The sequence below is a fragment of the Globicephala melas genome, chromosome 19 (assembly GCF_963455315.2).
Source record: "Globicephala melas chromosome 19, mGloMel1.2, whole genome shotgun sequence".
NCBI lineage: Eukaryota > Metazoa > Chordata > Mammalia > Artiodactyla > Delphinidae > Globicephala > Globicephala melas.
The window spans coordinates 5,265,222-5,283,891 of NC_083332.1; the positions used below are offsets into that span (position 1 = coordinate 5,265,222).

General features: G+C 50.5%; 1 protein-coding gene across 1 annotated transcript in view; it reads right to left on the reverse strand.

Annotated features, from left to right (window-relative positions):
* PPP2R1A (protein phosphatase 2 scaffold subunit Aalpha) overlaps positions 1 to 18,670 on the reverse strand; it is a 32,562-nt gene that overhangs the window by 10,373 nt on the left and 3,519 nt on the right. Inside the window, exons 2-6 of the mRNA XM_030847796.3 lie at positions 10,386 to 10,476; positions 7,338 to 7,438; positions 2,025 to 2,257; positions 876 to 1,023; positions 601 to 756 (exon numbers count right to left, since the gene is read on the reverse strand). Of these exons, the coding sequence (XP_030703656.1) occupies positions 601 to 756; positions 876 to 1,023; positions 2,025 to 2,257; positions 7,338 to 7,438; positions 10,386 to 10,476 (729 nt within the window). The remainder of the gene's footprint in view (positions 1 to 600; positions 757 to 875; positions 1,024 to 2,024; positions 2,258 to 7,337; positions 7,439 to 10,385; positions 10,477 to 18,670) is intronic.

Sequence of the window (18,670 nt, forward strand, 5' to 3'; positions counted from 1 at the left end):
ACCTCAGAATGTGACTGTACTTGAAGACAGACAGGGTCTTTAAAGAGGTCATAAGGTAAAACAAGGTCATTAGGGTAAGCCAATCCAAAATGACTAAAGTCCTCATAAGAAGACGAGATGAGAACACAGACACACAATTAAAGACACGGGGAGAAGACAACCATCTACAACCAAGGAAAGAAGTCTCAGAAAAACCACCCCTGCTGACACTTTGATTTTGGACTTCTAGCCTCCAGAACGGTGGGGAAATAAAGTACCACCCAGTCTGTGGTACTCTGCCACAGCAGCCCCAGCAAACAGACTGTCTTCCCTTTTGTAAAAGGAGATAAAGTTCGATTAGGTCAGGACCACATACATGCTACCCTTTCTCTGTTCCCGTGGTTCTCTCCCACAGAACCTTAAGTTGGCCTCAGAACCCTTCAATCAGGATTGGCAAGTGAAGTGAGATCCAAATGGATGATTACCGAGATCTTACCGCTTAAACACCCGACGATTCCCCTGGGCTTCACTAAACCCCAGCTCCTATATGCAGCCCCTCCCCTTTGCCTGAGGCCTCAGTCTCCACATCAGTGAGACGCTGCCAACAGCCCCCTCACGTACCTCTGTGAACTTGTCGGCCACCATGTATCGGACGCGCCAGGACTTGTCCTCAGCAGCCTGGCGCAGGGTGGGCATCACCAGGGCCTCCAGATCCTCCTGGGGTAGGAGCTGGGCGATGTTCACACACGCCTCCACCGCTAGCAGCCGCACCGAGTCCTGAGGAGAGGATGGGAACAAGGAGAGTGCAGCAGAGGCCCCATCAGCCCTGGGACGCCCTTTCAGACTCAGGGTCCACTGGAGGGAGACAGAGGAGAGGGGCGTGGAGCAGGCCCCACCTGCTCGTCAGAGGCCAGGTTGGAGAACATGGGGATGATCTCGCTCTTGACGTTGTCCAGCTCCAGCACCTTGGCGAACTCCCCCAGCTTGGAGGCTGCGGCCCGCCGCACCATGGGGGTGTCATCTGAGCACAGGTTCCGGAAGTACCTGGGGGTTGGGATGGGGCTCAGGAGGGACCCCTGGGATCCCAAGGCAGCAGGCAACACCATGGAGGGCGAGCACAGACGCTGTAGTCACGCAGTTCCTGGCTTTGCCTGGGTGACCCTAGGCGAGTGATGGCCTCTGAATCTTCCCAGCCCTACACAATGGAGCTGATAACGGTACCTACCCTACAGGGTCGTTATGAGGGTTAAATGAGACAATGTGCATGAAACAATCAGCAGCCTTTCTGCAGTAAGTCCATAGTGAATGGCAGGTACTGATTACATTATTATGACCACATAAAATTGCTTGGCTAAGCTGCTGGGCTGGGGCTACTCAAAGGTTTTCCCTTCCAGCAGTGACTGCTCCAGTTGGAGATGCACGGGGGCACATGCAGCCCTCTACGTGCCTGCAGGCAGCTGTAAACCAGTATTCTGGCAGGAGTGATGGCTCAGGGCCCGGGCTTGCTGCTCAGTGGTTCATAAAGATGGTGGATGGACAGAAGTCCAGAGGGAGGGGAAACACACATTAATAGAAAATTTTAATCCAATTAAAAATATTTTCACTGGTTCTTCTGGAAGCCAAGTCTTACATGCAAGCAATTCCCTGGGGTATCAAGCCAAAGGGGAGAAGGGTAGTGGAGGAGGAGGCCTACTATCTGCCAACCGCAAACAGGCCTAAGATAGCATCACACATCACTTGTCGAGTGCTTCTGTGTACCAGATTCTGTTCTAAGCATTTTGTATGTAGTAATTCTTTTAAATCCTCACAATAACCAATGGGAGAAAGAACCATCATTATCTCCACTTCCTAAATGACCAAGAGGCAGTGCCTGGGTTCACACCCAGCTGTGTCCAGACACCACTGTCTCTGAGGGGTGGGCAGAGGGGAGTGGGGGCTGGAAGAGCTCTGGGGCCTTTGGGCCCTGGATGGGCCTAGAGGGGGCCGAGGCTTGAGAGAAGGGGACCAAGGAGAGGGAAGAGGCTGGGTCTTGCCAGGGGACTCACTGTCGAAGTTCCGCCTTGACGGCACTGGACACGCGGGGGTAGCAGACGGAGAAGAGGCCGCAGGCCGACGTGCGGGAGGTGAACCAGTCGCCGCCCGCCAGCCGCTTCACGAGCGGCACGAAGTGGGCCTCAAGGTCGGAGGGCGAGTGCTCGTGCGAGATGGCCCGCAGGGACTCCACCGCCTTGTCCCGCACCACGGTTTCCTCCACCGTGGCCAGCGACTCCAGGGGTGGCTGGGGGGCAGAACACAAGGTCACCGCCCAGCTCCCTCCCCCCACCCCACACTGCTCAGCTCCTCCAACAGGTCTTCCCTGACCCCCCCAAGCCAGCCTGCCTTCCCTGAAGAACCTCTTTCACAGGACCCTGAAGGCGCTTCAGTGGGGTCCACACACCTCACAATTATACACGTCGCTTTCTGAGGACAGGGCCGCAACTGTCATCAGCTTCTCAAAGTGCAGGAATCATCACTGATGTTGACTGGAACATCTATTTACTACATGTTCTGAGCAGGGCCACAACTCTAGGGGGGCACTGGTTCTAACTCACTGAATCCTACAAAGCAGGTCCTATGAAGAGGAAACTGAGGCACAGACAGGCTAAGTAACTTGCCCGAGCATAATAGCCACAAGCCAGGATCTAAACCGGGCCAGCTGGCTCCAGAACCTCCAAAGGGCTGACAGGCAATTGCATCAGGATCTCACAATACCGGGGGACTTTGAGGCTCGCGACTCTCACTGGTTTGTTACTGTGAGGCCTGGAGTGATCACGTTCCTTTACGGACATTTGACTGGCTCACCACCGTGTCCCCCGAGCCCAGCAGACCTCTTGGCACAGGGCAGGAACTCGGGAATTACTGACCTAATGAAGGGAGACTCAATTTACCCTAATCTGTTCAAAAAAGATGTGGAGGTCTGTGGTCTGAAGTCCAACCTGCCCTGACAGGTAAAGAAAGTAGAAGAAATGATAAATGGAAATGCTTCCAGGGCCCATGCAGGAAACAGAATTGAAGCAATGGGCAAAGGTGACAGGTGCGGACAACCGAGGCAGAGACTGGGGCAAACTGGAGAGCATACAGTCTAAGGAGTACAGCTGCTTTCCAGCTCTGTCAGCTGTCACCACGGGGAAACATGGCTGGTAAAAGCAAAGCTGGTTTCCCAAAAGCAGCCAAAAGGGGCAGGTTCTTATCTGTGAAAAAAACCTCATTTAACACATGCTCCAACATGGATAAACCTTGAAGACATTATGCTAAATGAAATTAGCCAGTCGCAAAAGACTCCATATTGAATGACTCCTTTACATGAGGTGTCCAGAGCACAGGCACACCTTGTTTTATTGCGCTTCACTTTACTGCACTTTGCAAATACTGCACTGTTTTAAAAAATGAAGGTTTGTGGCGTCTACCAACTCTATCAATGTCATTTTTCCAACAGCATTTGCTCACTTCAAGTCTGTGTCACATTCTGGTAATTCTCTCAATATTTCAAACTTTTTCATTATTAGTGTATTTGTTATGGTGACCTGCGATCAGTGACCTTTGATGTTACTATTGCAAAAAGACTACAACTCGCTGAAGGCTCAGATGATGGTTAGTATTTTTTAGCAAGAAAGTATTAACTAAGGTCTATGTACCTTTTTTTGACAGAATGCTATTGCACATTTGATAGACTACAGTAAAGTGTAACCATAACTTTTATATATACTAGGAAACAAAAAAATTCATGTGACTCGTTTTATTGCAATATTCACTTCACTATGATAGTCTGGGACCAAACCTACAATATCTCTGAGGTATGTCTGTAGTCAGATTCACAGAGACAGAAAGTGGAATGATGGTTGCTGGGGGCTGGAGTAAGGAGCTTGGGGGTCACTGGTTAATGAGTACAGAGTTTCTTTGCGGAAGATGAGAAAGTTCTGGAGATGAATGGTAGTGATGGCTGCACCACAACGTGAATGTACTTAACATCACGGAAGAGTACACTTAAAAATGGTTAAAATGGTAAATATTATTTATAATTTACCATGATAAAAAAAATCAAAAACAGAATTTTTAAAAACTCATTTTAAAAAGGTGGCAATAGGGGCTTCGCTGGTGGCGCAGTGGTTGAGAGTCCGCCTGCTGATGCAGGGGACGCGGGTTCGTGACCCGGTCCGGGAAGATCCCACATGCCGCGGAGCGGCTGGGCCTGTGAGCCATGGCCGCTGGGCCTGCGCATCCGGAGCCTGTGCTCTGCATCGGGAGAGGCCGCAACAGTGAGAGGCCCGCATAACACACACACAAAAAAGGTGGCAATGGGGGCTTCCCTGGTGGCGCAGTGGTTGAGAATCCGCCTGCCAATGCAGGGGACACGGGTTCAAGCCCTGGTCCGGGAAGATCCCACATGCCGCGGAGTAACTAAGCCCATGCGCCACAACTACTGAGCCTGTGCTCTAGAGCCGGTGAGCCACAACTACTGAAGCCCGCGTGCCTAGAGCCCATGTTCCGCAACAGGAGAGGCCACCACAATGAGGCCTGTGCACCACGGCGCAGAGTGGCTCGCACTCTCCGCAGCTGAAGAGGGCCTCTGTGCAGTGGCGGGGACCCAACACAGCCACGGGAGGGAGGGGGCAATGATTCACAAGGAAAACGTAATGCCATGCCTGCCTGGGGACCCTCAGTGTGCGGCCTGTGTCACAGGGACACACTCTCGTAGGGTTCTGGGTGCAGGACTGGCTCACAGAGGTGTGGTTGCAGACATGGTGTCACAGTACTGCAGGGACCGGGTTCCTCTTATTTCCTTGTTCTCCCACTACCCAGGCTGGCACACAGGAGGCACTCAATCTTCCATTTAGAGTCCCTCAGTAAATATTGAGTAATAATTGATTAATACTTAGCAAGTGACTGTAAGTGAAACTTATGGTAACCTGTCACGATAACAGAGGCCTGGGGACTAAGGCTAAGCAGTAGTTACATCACCCAAGGATCTCTGCCCCAGTGGGTTACTGCAGGGAGAGGTTCTCACAGTGTGGTTCCCAGACCACCCACGGCAGGATCACCCAGGAGGCCTCTCCCAGCACAGACCTAAAGAATCAGACTCTGGGGGCAGGGCCCAGGAAGGTGCACACTGAGGAAACCCCAAATGATGCTTTTGCATAACAAAGACCCATTGCCATGAGGCCTCTGTGCAATGGAGGGTGGGGTTCTCAAACCTGGGGAGGGGGAAAGGCGTGAACCTCCTAAAATCATCTCTACTCGTTTGAGGAGAGGGTCTCATTTCATCTAAGGGACCCATGATTCCAAAAGGGTTAAGAGCTGCTGATACAGAAATAATCCTCACACTATACCTACACGGATCTCTGTGAAATTCCATCTCACTCACACCACAGAGAACGAGGGCCGGGATTGGGTCTGACACACCTCTGGGTTCCCGGAGCCCACAGTCCTTGCTCACGTTCATGGAATGAACAGGTTGCAAAAGAGCCATTTCCCGTAACTTGTCAAAATCCACCTCCTCCAGGAGCTCCTCCTCGACAGCTCCCCCATCCCATCTAACCCAGATTAGCCGCCTCTTCTGGGTTCTAAGGGTCCCTGGTTTCCCTTTATTCCAGCTCGGATCAGCCTGTGGGGCAACCAGGAGCCCTCTGAAGACAGTACAGAAGAGTGGTAGTGGCAACGAGTTGGGGGCCTGGGTTCAAATCCTGGCTCTGCCTCTTCCCAGCTTGTGCCTCGGTTTCCTCATCTGTGAAATGACACCAGCACGAGTCTCACAGGGTCGCTGCAGGACACAATGGGTTACTGTACATAAGGCACTCAGAACACACGCTGCAGGTGCTGAGTGTGCTGAAGCTATTCTGACCTGACTTGCCTGCGGGTTCCCAGTGTTGCCTGGCCCAGAGGATCCTCACGGATACCAGTCCCAAAGGTCACACATGACTGCTCCCCAAAGAGAAGCATGGGATGACAGGGGTTTCCCTCATTGGGAATGATCAGTGGAAGACCCTGACTCGGCAGGGGAAGGAAGCCGGGTTCCGGCCGTTTGTCTGCAGGCCTGTGGCTCTGGTTGAAGCTGTGGGGTACTCAACAGTGTTCTCTGCTCCTGAGTCCTCTGAGAAGCTGCTGAAAGCTATTAATTCTCTCCTCAGAAAGACTGATAAACACCAGGGGCTGCAGATAGTTCCATGGAGTTCAAGGGACCCCTTTCAGGTAGGTCTAGGGACCTCATCACGTTCCTGGTGTTAAGCAGTCCTGCTCTGTATAAAATGTATGAAATGACCTCATTCACATACAATTTTCTGTGTGTTCATATACAATTATACATGTGCACTCAGGTGAGAGACAGGATACCAGAATCTAATGATAATTATCACAGTTTCTTAGAGTTAATGCTTAATGCATGTTTGGAAGAAAATAAATGACCATATGTGCTCAAATCCAAGACCCCAATAAGCAGCACATTATTTCACAGACCACTAAAAGGAACAAGGCCTGCTGACAGTAACTGTGAAACACCATCAAGTGCAGATGCCACAGTATGCTAACATGTCTTCAGGAACCATGAAAGAATTATTGGGAGGAAAAAAAGGGAGGCAGAGCTGTTCCACGGCTCTGAAGAACAGTGAGCAACCTCCAAGGGTCTTTCAACCCAGGTCACAGGACTGGAGCACTTCCTCCCTTCTCTTCTCCCAAACAGCAGTTGCTATCAGTATCTGACCATCTCTGTCCCCAGACATCACCCAGCACAGGGTCTCACAGGCAGGAAGTGGGTGGGGCCTGGGGAAGAGTCAACCGGACACACCTGGAATCCCAGCTCTGCCACTCACTAGCCATGCGACCTTCGACACTGAACCTCTTGTTGCTCCAGGTGGCTGTCTCTACCCCAAAGGGTGGACACGACCTCACAACATATGGCATTAATGACAACGGAGCTACGATCTGTGAGTACTTACTACATGCCAAGTACTGTGCTAAGGGCTTCTTGAGTCGATTCTCAAGGTAAGTTTTAATGACTCGAGGTTAAGTAATTTACAAGTCACACAGCAAGCAGTGGAAGAACCCAGCCTAACTCCAAACTGAAAGCCTCACGCGTCGAGTGCCGGTGGGGCCTGGTGCTGGTCAGGCACGCCCAGTCAACGGTAAGGAGGACACCCGCGTTTTCGTGCTGATGTATTAAATGTCACTGCTGACTTGCCAGATTAAAGTGAATGTCCAAGGCCCAGCTGTTCCGAGAAGATGACCCCAGCCTCTCCTGCACTCTCCCCTCCCCGCCCTGGCTGCCAGGACCATGGGTCTGACCCCGCCAGCGCCAGGCAGGGGCCTTCCCCACCTTCCAGACTCACCAGCAGGCAGTGCACGTACTCAGGGCCTCCGACCAGAGTGGTGAAGGTACCCAGCTGTTCCGCCAGGGCCAAGAGGACCTCATCCTCATCGTAGATGGTGTCTGTGGGACAAGACAGACTGGCTTACAGTTCCACCCCAAGTATGACCCCACCCTTCAGTAACCCAAGCTGGGAACAAGCAGGCTCCACTCTGCTTCCTCAAACTGGCAGCCACCCTCCACCTGGGTGGGCAGAGATGAAGGCAGAGGCTGGGGGCAGCTGACAGAGTGCCCGTGGCTAGGTGCGGGACACTGGGGGAGCGAGACCACCTCGCTGCATCCCAGTCTCCACACCTGTAAAATGGTGCCAATCCTTCCACTGCAGCGACGGCCAGAGTGAGGAGCAAACGCGACCACGTGTATGAGCGCAGAGCCTGGGAAACGGGAGCTCTTTTTGCTTCTACCCTCAGCACTGTTCCCTCTGCCAGGAACTTCGTTCTCTTCAGCCTGAGAAAGTCTGCTCTGTCCTTCGACACTTGGTTTAGCTACCGCTTCCTGGAAGATTTCCAGGATGCCACCCTGACAGGTCAGGTCCCTTCTCTAGGCTCACTGCCCAACCAGGCCACCCTTATCAGACCTCACTGCGGGCTATGACCACCCGAGTCCAGGACTGGCTCCTCTGTGCCCCAGCTTCTGCCAGAGATGAGCACAGTGGGCACTCAATCTGCTCAACTTTGCTGAAAGAAGGGACGATTGTGCGCGAAGAGAACTGCTCTGTCCTAACACCTAAATCCAAAGGCCCTTCTCAAGCTCCATCCTCCCTTTGCTGAGGCGATGGGAATGACTATGGCAGAAGACGCTAGCATCCCTAGCGTCTAGGCTGGCATCTCAGCTCCCTGAGTGTACGTGAGGCATATGCCCATCCTGTGGTAGGTTCAAATCCTGCTCTCTTGTTGGCTGGGTGTGTGGCAGCTCACTTGGCCTGAGACTCTTTTCTCATCCCCCAAATCACAACAACAGCGTTGTTCTGAGACTGAAGGGAAATAACTGCTTTCTGTGAAGAGCTCAGCTTGGGGCCCAGCACGAGAGTCAGTGCTTTACTAAACTCTGGCCGGCGTGGCTCTGGCGTGTCCTGCTCTCAGGCTCCCTCCCAGCCTCGGTTTCGCCGGCTCCCACTGTGGACAGTTCAGATCACCCTCCCTGTTCTGTTCCTTTCCTGGAGACCTTAAGGACATCCTCAACTCATACTCAACTCTACCTCCAGTCCAGACTCCTTGGCCAAGCTGCATCCCTGGAAGCTAAACATACGGGAGCTGCCAGCACCTCAGATCTCCACCCTTCCCACCTCCACACAACTGCCCTCCCAGCTTCTCTGGCCCACACCCGTCAACCCCCACGTTAACGTTGCCCCTGCGTCTCTCCCTGCAGCCCTCACCATGCAAAGCGCCACGTTCAATCCTGGCCCCGTCCGCCCTTCACTCCTGCCCGCTTCCCTCCAGGCAGCCTCCCCGCCACCTCCACCAAGAAACTGCCCGCAGCACGTGCTGCGTGGAGCACTGGATCCGCCAGCCATCCCGTGAGTTAGGGCCTGCTTTACCCCCTCTGCAGAGAGGGGAGCTGAGGTTGGGAGCGGTGGAATGGCTTAGCCAGGTGTGCCCAGCAGGTTGGTGGCACAGCTGGGTTTCAAACCCAGGTCCTTCCAACTCTTTTCTCTACAACTTTTTAGCCACTGCTTTACACTGCCGTACCACACTCCCTGTACCCCTTGCCCCCGAGGCCGTCCGGGTCTCAGCGTTCTAAAGCCTTCAAGTCTCTCCAACATTTCACCAGTGGAAGCCACTGGTTTGAGGTCATCTGCTCAATGTCACGTGTGCAGATGCCTCCTCCCCATGTGGTGTTCAGAGGCAGATACCCCTGAGCTCCTCAGTCATCAGCTGTGACTGTGGGCAAGTCCCTGCACATCCCCTCAAGCCTCAACTCCCCCAGTGTGAAATGATGCGGGGGTGAGAGTCCCTGCCTCCCTCCCGCCTCCCAGCACCATCACTAGGCCCAAGTGAGAGGATCAGAGATGAAAGAGTTTCACTAGGGACAAAGCACAGCTAACTCTGAGCCTTTACTGGCGATTTTAATTAGTATGAAGTACGAAGTCATAATAAGAATGATGGGAACAGAGGATTTACCATTAACTGGTGATCCAGTCTGTATCAGATATTGTGTCAAGCACTTTAAGTACATCTTCACAGACAGGAGAGCACAGGAACGGTCTAATCGCTAACACCTCAGCAGCACTTACCACATGCTGAGCACTTCACGTGGGATCTTATTTCATCTTCATATTAGGTTGAACTATTAATGCCCTTCTCACACATGAAGGATCGGAGGCGGGCAGATATGAAGTATCTCGCCCAAGGTCACACAGCTAGAAAGTGGTAGAGCTAGGATTTGAGCCCAGGTAGTTGGGACCCAAGTCTGTGCTATGAGTCATTAACCAACACTGTCGAGTTTGGAGCCAGCGTGACTTGATAAATATCCCCTCTGGAGCACCTCCTAACTGTACGACCAAATAAGTTACCTCATCTCTCCACGCCTCGGTTTCCTCATCTATGAAATGGGGGCAGCAGTCTTACCTACCTCAAGGAGTTACTGTGAGATTAACTTGGACAACAATGGTGGTGTACATTTACCGAGCACAGCTCTATGTGAACGAACTCAATCCTCACAAGCAAGGGTTTAGAACACCACCTGGCACATTAGGTATATATATAGTAACTGTAGGCTGTTATTGTTATTATTTAATGTTCACAACGTGCTACATCACATGTCGACTATGCCCATTTTACACATAAGAACTCTATGGAACAGTGAGGTAACTCGCCTAAAGTCACTGGAGCTTCGATTCAAACCTGGCTCTATCTGCCTCCAGAGCGCTTTTCACCAGTCCCTGCCCCAGCCCCAGCACCCGGCACACGGCACTTACAAACAGCTTGTTAAATCCAGAGGGGCTTCTCTTACCTGGCAGGAACCACCCCCGGGAGCCCCCAATTGACCTGGGCCCCAGGAGGACCCGTACCTGTAAGGAAGGGCAGAAGCTCACTGCGGGTCCTTTCAACCCCGAGGGCCAAGGCGATGGTGGACAGCTTCTTGATGCTGTTGAGGCGAAGCTAATGACAGAACAAGAAAAGGAAGGGAGAATGTTAGCAAGTCCAGACTTAAGGGAGTCTGACACCTCTGGACCCAGTCAGCCCCTGGAAGCCTTGCTAAGCATGTGTGGGGTGCTGAGTAATAACTTGGCAAGTCTACCAAGTCACTCTGTGACCCTGGGTCATTAAATTACAATGGCAGCAGCAGCCTCAGCAAAAGCATCCGGCAGGTCTCACTGAGCCAACACCCCTCGTGGCACTTTCGAGGACCACCCTGTCCGACACTGCACCCGCCTCCCCACCGTCCCCACCCTCCTGCTTTTGCCCCCTCCTGCGCTCAGCAAGGCTAACACACTGAGCCTTGGACTCTAACAGCGGTAGCCACGTTCCCAGCTTACTCTGGGCCCAGTCCCAGCCCAAGCACTCACTTGCACTGTCTCATTTAACTCTCACGACAAGCAGAGGGTTACAAGCCCTGCCCCAGAGAAGAGGAAACGGGCTCAGGGAATGAAAGTCCCTTGCAAGGGTCACACAGCTCAGATGGTGTAGAGTGGGATTGTAACCAGGACTATTGGCTAACAGTGATAACAGAACAAACAATACTATAATGGCGGGCAGCCATCAGAAGCTCGGGGTGACAGGTCTTCTCACAGCCTCTCGAAGGAACCAACACTACTGACACCTTGATCTCAGACTTCTGGCTTCCAGAACTGAGAGAGAACACTCGTGGCTGTTTGAAGCTACCAAAGATGTGATGCTTTGCTGTGGTGACCCTCGGAATCTCACACACTCCGCTGACACACAGCGGGTCCCAGGCTCAGCCTGTTGGTGTTAGGACCGCATTTGATCCTCTCGTCCCCGGGGGCATGACTAGCCACCTCTCCACCACCATGGAGGCGCAGAAAGCTGCCTGAGCGAGCACTGAGACCCAGCCCCAGCTGCTGCCATCTGACTGGGAAACCTCTCTTCCTGTGTCTCCATCCTGACAACAGGGCTGCTCGGCTGAGGCCGGAAGGCAGTGAGCTCATGTGTGTGAGTGGAAGGCGACGCCCTCAAGGGTGAGTAAGCCGCGCCAGGCCAAGCGGGAATCCTCCTCCCGGAAGGAAGGAAACAATGAGGAGGGACCAGGTCAAGGAGAGCAGCACGGGCTCCCCCAGCCTATTCTTTCCCAGGCCCCACGCAGCTGCGAACAGGTCTGCAAGTGACTGGCGTCCTGCATCCCCTCTGGTTTCAGGGGTTTAAGACTCTCTTTGGGAATCACAATGATGAGAACCTCAAGAAATGCTATGGTGGCCTCACCTCAGAAAAACACACACACCACACTTTTCATACCACGTCACTGGGTTTTTGGACCACCTGGGCTTGAGGTAGTCCAAGCACTCACCATCCTGGTAGTAAAAGGATCTTCAGATTAAGTACTACAAGGCCTGCATCTTATTTTTAGCCCAAAATTAAATGTATATAAAGACAGACCTACAGAAACAGATAAACGACTCAAGATGGTGAACACGAACACTCACTGAATCTGAGTGGTAAGCACACAGGTGCTCACTGTACCGGTCTAGAGGTGGGCAGACTTTCTGTAAATTGCCAGGAAGTATTTTCAGCTTTGCAGGCCACTCGGTCTCTATCTCAACCACTCAACTGTGTCTCTGTAGCACAAAAACAGCCAAAGACCCAGACAATATGTAAGCAAGTGGGCATGACTGCATTCCAATAAAACTACACCTGCAAGGCTGCGGGGCAGAATCTGGCCCACACGCTGTAGTTTTCTGGCCCTTGTACTAGTCCTTTGATGTTCTGTACGTTTGAAATTGTCCTCAAGAGTATATCAGAGTAAGTATTGACTTAGTTGCCTGTTTCTCTGTCACCTCCAAGTTGAATCTCTGTGTTCTTCTCTCAGCTGGGCTACATGGAAAAGCACACGTGGTCCAGGGCACAGGATGCTGGCAGGGGATAATCATAATGACAGTAACAATAGCCGCTGGCATTTACTGATTGCTTACTATGTGCTTGGCGTGGATAATTAATACATTCACTCCTTAGAACTGTGCTCTGAGGTGGGTATTGTTACTAGAATCCTCCCTTTTAAAGGTAAGCACGCTGACGTGCAGAGAAGCTGTCACTTGGTGGAAAGGTGCAGAGCCGTGTGCAGAAGCCAGATGCCCTGACTCTTATTAATCTCAACATCACACTGTCATTTAGGAACGATGCCCAGGGAACCGGCCCAGGAGAATCAGGCCAACTCTTCCATGGTGGACAGCCCCCTTCCTTCCACTGCCGTCTCTGGAGATTCTGCTTTTGGTTTTAAGAATAGCTGCTGGTTTCTTCGGCATAAATGGCACCGTGAACGCTTAAGAAAGGCAGCAACAGGGCGGGCTTTAGATACACTATCTGGGTTCAAGGCTAAGCTGCTTTTCACATTAGCTGTGGGAACTTGGGCCACTCTTTGTACCTTTTTGAGTCTCAATTTTCTCATCTGTGAAATGGGGGACTGTAATAATACCTATCCTTTGTGCTTTGTGAGTACAAAGTGACATGATACTGGAACAGCCTCGCACCAGAGGAAGATGAGTAATGGCAGCTATGGCAACCTTGCTCGGTTGACGGCACCCTGATTTTCGTCCACGTATCAAGGACACATGCAGCAGCTGGCTAGCTGTCCACCGATGTCTCGTTTCCCTTCTCTCACAGTGACAGAGTAATAATTACAAACATTTCCTTGGTACTCACTATGTGCCAGGCAGTGTTCTAGGTGCCAATGTTTTCACTCATTTGATCCTCACAACTCTGAGGTAAACACAGGATCACCCATTTTGGGGCAGAGAAAACAAAACCTCACACAGCTCTCAAGTGGCAAGATTTGAACCCCAGCCACTTGGCTCTGAGCCAATCCTATCAATTCGTATTTCTGTTTTCTGGTGTTTTTCAGTTGGGGGGTGCACTATGAACCCCTTAGCAGGTTTTTAAATGATCACAATTTTGAAACAGAGGTGAGCATAAACAGCACTAGAAGTATCTGCAACAGCTGAAATGAGCTCTGAAGATTCATGATGACCACTGGTGACAGAGTCATAGATTTTGCTAACACTATTTATAATACGCTATAATATACTAGTACGTATAAATGTAATTCATAATAGAAGTTAAATTTGAGTTAGGGACTGGTAAAAATAAAGATGTTATTTTTCTCATCCAAATTCTTGGACCTGAATGCCAGATGGGCCCCAGGTTAAGAGCTCCTGCACTGGGCTATACTGCCACTCGTAACCTCTGGTTTTCACCTGTGCACATGAACCCTCGGCAAAGATATTTCTGAATCACCTGTGCATTTGGATATGACCATGAGACTAATGTCTGGCCAGTGGGAATGGTGTGTGTGACTTCTAGAAGTGTCCTTATGGGGAGACGGGGTCATATCCTTCATCCTTCCTTCCTGTTTAGAATGGGGCTATGATGGCTGGGGCTTCAGCAGCCATCTTGGGGTCTTGAGATAACCTGAGAATGGGGAGGGCAGGATGGAGGCCAAACAGAGAACAATGTGTAAGAGCCTGGGACCCTAACACCTAGAGTGCCACACCAGCTTGGATTGCCACCAGACTTTTTGACTGTGAGTCAGAAATAAACTTCAAGCTCATTTAAGTCTCACATATTTATAGAATTTTCCTGTAATTTACAGCCAACCTTAATCCCAACTAACCCAGTCAATGACCTAGTTCTGGAAACAAAGACATAAGGACAAATTGGCCAAGGAGCTTCCAGGAAAGATTTTCCTCTTTGACAAAAGGGAGGAGGACAAGAACGGGCTCCTTGCCCCAGTCGGCCCCTGCTTTCAGTGTGGTTCCACGAGGACGTAAGACAGCAGCTGATGCAGCAATCTCGTGACCACACGAAGCAGGTCAAAAGAACTGCACGCTCTAACCCAATTCTGTGATATCCTTGAGCTGCTGAACTTGTTATATGAGGCAAAAGTGAACCCTTATTTAAATGACTGTTGGTTGAGTTCTCTGGAACGTTCCTGAGAGAGCAGCTATTAAAATCAATAAGAAACCTTCACTGTCCCTTCATCCAGTTGTAGCCATAAGAGTTCACTGTGCACTGTCCCCAAGCATGTCCCCACCAAGACCTACCACACTGGTCATCTATGGTTCCATGGCCACGTTTATCACCATGGGCTGGGGATGCCTGCATCCCCAGCAGTCCTCAGGCTAGTACATGAGACATAATAAATAAAATCTCCCTTCCCACCACTACATCCACATAGAAACACTACTCACTTTTTAAAACCCACGTCACGTTCAAGCCATGGAGCTTCCCTGACATGACCACGTACAGTATGAGCCCACAGGTAGTACATATTCCCTCCACAAGCCAGCCCGAAGGCCCTCCTATGGACTACAAGGCCCAACATGACGTGGTCCCTGTCCACGGATCCACTCTCACTTCCCACGCCCTCCTCTTGCTCCCTGGGTTCCTGTCACAGTGGTTCCCTTGACAGTAACTAAAATGCAAACGTATTGTTAGCCCAGGTCTTCACACTTGCTGACTTGCTGCTTCCTCAGCCTGAGACACCCTTCCCCACAGACAGCCCAGGGCCCTCTCACTGCATTCACGCCCCTGCTTAATCCTCACCAATGACTACCCTGGGTAAACCAGCATGCCCCCGTCACTCTCTATACATCTTAACTCATCACTTCCGACATATGCAGCTGATCCTTGAACATGAGGGTTAGGGGTGCCCACCCTCTCCGCAGCTGAAAACCTGAGTATAACTTATAGTGGTCCCTCCGTATCTGAAGCTTCCCATCTGTGGATTCAACCAAGTGTAGATCATGTAGCACTGTAGTATTTACTACTGAAAACAACCCACATAAGTGGACCTGCACAGTTCAAATCCGTGTTGTTCAAGGGTCAACTGTTCTTCTTTGTTCACTGTTTATCCTTCCCCACTAGAATGTGGGCTTCACAAGGGCAGGGACTCTGTCTTCTGTACTCTGTGCCCCAAAATCCCAGGAGAGCGCCTGGCAAAGAGTAAGAGTCCAAAAGAATCTGGAGGAATATGCTCCGAACTGTTACTGTTTGGTAGAGCTCGTGGCTGATAATGAGCAGTGTGGAGGGGTCTGCAACATGGGTGCTTTAACAGTGACCCTAAGCCCGGGAAAATGCTCAGTGGGCCACACAAGTGCCTCTTCACCTTCTATCAAGTCCTAAACATCAGGACTTCCCTGGTGGCACAGTGGTTAAGAATCCGCCTGCCAATGCAAAGGACACGGGTTCGATCCCTGGTCCGGGAAGATCCCACATGCTGCAGAGCAACTAAGCCTGTGCGCCACAACTACTGAGCCTGCGCTCTAGAGCCCACGCGCCTAGAGCCCGTGCTCTGCAACGAGAAGCCACGGCAATAAGAAGCTCATGCACCACAACAAAGAGTAGCCCCCACTGGCCACAACTAGAGAAAGGCTGCACGCAGCAATGAAGACCCAACAGAGCCAAAAAAAAAAAAAAAAAAAAAAGTCCTAAACATCCTTCCACCTCATTCCATGAAGAATCATGTTTTTAAATGAACATAATGTGTGTGGGTATGTGTGGGTGGATGGGTGTGAAAAGTTCTGCATCACCCAAGACTGAAATGGGCCCCACAATCTCTCTTTCTGGAGCTTTTTTCTTTTTTAAAGTAACGAAGGAGCCAGTACTCTGGCTTCACCAATCAGCTAAGGGTCTCCAGATAAATCCCAGGCACCTCAAAGCTTGAGTTTCCTCACTGTAAGATGGTTATTACAACAATGCCTGCCTCACAGGATTGCTGGGACAATCAAATAAGGAAGACACAGAGACAGAGCCCGGCACGTAGCAAGCACCCAAGTGTTAACCATTATTCTCATCGTTATTTCTCACATATTTGTATTTCTTGAGCAGGGTGAAGAAAAAGGTAAACTGAAACAGAAAAAGTAATCTCACCACGTCCTTGGAAACTGCAGCACAAACAAATACTTCCCTAGCAGTTTGCCTGGTGTTATAATTATTTATGGATGTGCCTGTTCCCCCTTTTGGAAGGTGACTTGCCTCTGGGATGAAGAAGGGACACGACTACTACCAACTGGTGATTCCTGAACCTAGTACTGGGCTGGGCACATCAAAAAGCAAAAATATAAATATTTTTCAAGTTTTTAAAAATGCAGGTCCCCCAGTGAAGGCATGGCAGAGCCTGAAACTTGAACCCATGTTCTTCACCATCACCCTATACCAACTTCTTTTCAAACTCTCAGAGGGCAGCCTTATTCCTAAGTTCTGCTTCAAATCCCCATGTACTCCTTGAAAAGAAGTCGGAGCCTGTGCTGTCATATTTCTAAGATGAGGACACGGGCATGCTGCCACGATGTCTTTGACCATGGTGAATACCTGCTGTCCTTACATTTTATCTCACTTAATCCTCACAACAGCCCTGCCAGGTGTGTCTTCCACCCTTTTCCTCATTTAACAAGAAAATCAAGGCCCAGAAGAGTTGAGTAACTTGTAAAGTGGCCAGTCCAGGATCTGAAACCCTGGAATGCGTCCACCCATGGCACTGCCTCCTCTGGGCCTACACGCTGTGCCCACAGGGGCCCAGCTCGGTGGTGAAGAGTGCTGCCCTGAAATCCAGTGCCCTTGGCTAAGTCCTAGTTTCAGTATTTACTGGGTGGTGTGACAATGACTGAGTAGCCTTATGTAAAAAATGGGAAGAGGGCTTCCCTGGTGGCGCAGTGGTTGAGAATCTGCCTGCTAATGCAGGGGACACACGTTCGAGCCCTGGTCTGGGAAGATCCCACATGCCGCGGAGCAACTGGGCCCGTGAGCCACAATTACTGAGCCTGCGCATCTGGAGCCTGTGGTCCGCAACAAGAGAGGCTGCGATAGTGAGAGGCCCGTGCACCGCGATGAAGAGTGGCCCCCGCTTGCCACAACCAGAGAAAGCCCTCGCACAGAAATGAAGACCCAACACAGCCAAAAATACATAAATAAGCCAAGCATTTGAAGCCCTTTAAAAAAAGGGAAGAATTTCAGACTGAAGATTCATAGTCACATTCAGAATCTGATTTAATTTAAACAAGCTAACTGTAAAAGAACATTTCTGGAACAATCAGAGAAATCTGATTATGAATCGACTACTAGATGATACCAAAGAATCACTGTAAAAACTTTGTTAGCTGTGATAACGGCACTGTGGTTATTAAATGTCTGTTGCTTTACAGGTGCATAATGAAACACGTAGGAGAAAATATCTGGGGCCTGGGATTTATTTTTAAAATACTCAGCAAAAAAAAAAGGGGGGGAGGGGAGAAGGATGAGGGACAGGTGAAAAAATGTGGTAAAACTTTTAAAAAACTGCTGAATCTGGATTTGGTACTATTTTCTCTGTTGTTTGAAATTTGACAATCAAAAAACATTTACTGGAAAGAAAACTAGCACCTATCTCAGATGTGTTTTGTGAAGACTCAACGAATGCACACAAAACACTTAGCAGGCTGGCATACAGCAGGGTTTCTCAACCTTGGCACCACTGACCCCTGGGCCATCCTCTGCGGTGGGGAAGGGCCTGGGCAGCGCGGGATGTCAGGCAGCATCCCTGGTCTCTCCCCAACTAGCTGCCTGCAGCACTCCCCCCACCAGTCGTGACAACCAAATATATCCTCAGACATCTGTCCCCTGGTAAGAACTGCTGCTCTAGAGTAACCATTAGAAGAATAGCTTTTAAAATGCCTGTAGCACCTCACCTCGGACAATTGAGGCCCTTGTTATTTCACCACCACCACCAGCAGACATTTAATGAAAACTTAAAATACATCAAGCACTGTTCTAAGCATTTTCCACGTACTAACCTATTTAATCCTCGCAACACCCCTCTGAACTGCTAAATTAAAAATTATTCCCATTTTTTTCCTTTTCTTTTTTTTTTTGCCAAGCCACGCAGCTTGAAGGATCCTGGTTCCCCAAATAGGGACTGAACCCTGGGCCCACAGCAGTGAAAGTGCCGAGTCCCAACCACTGGACCGACAGGGAATTCCCTATTCCCTTTTATAGATGAAAAAACTGAGGCAGAGACAGTATTAATAACATAGAAACCTGGCCTCTCAACCAGTGGACCACATTTTAAGAAACATGGTGCCCCAAACACCCCTGAGATAATGCAATCCAGCCACCGCCTCTTACTGGCTGGGGAGGTGATCTCTTTGCAGCT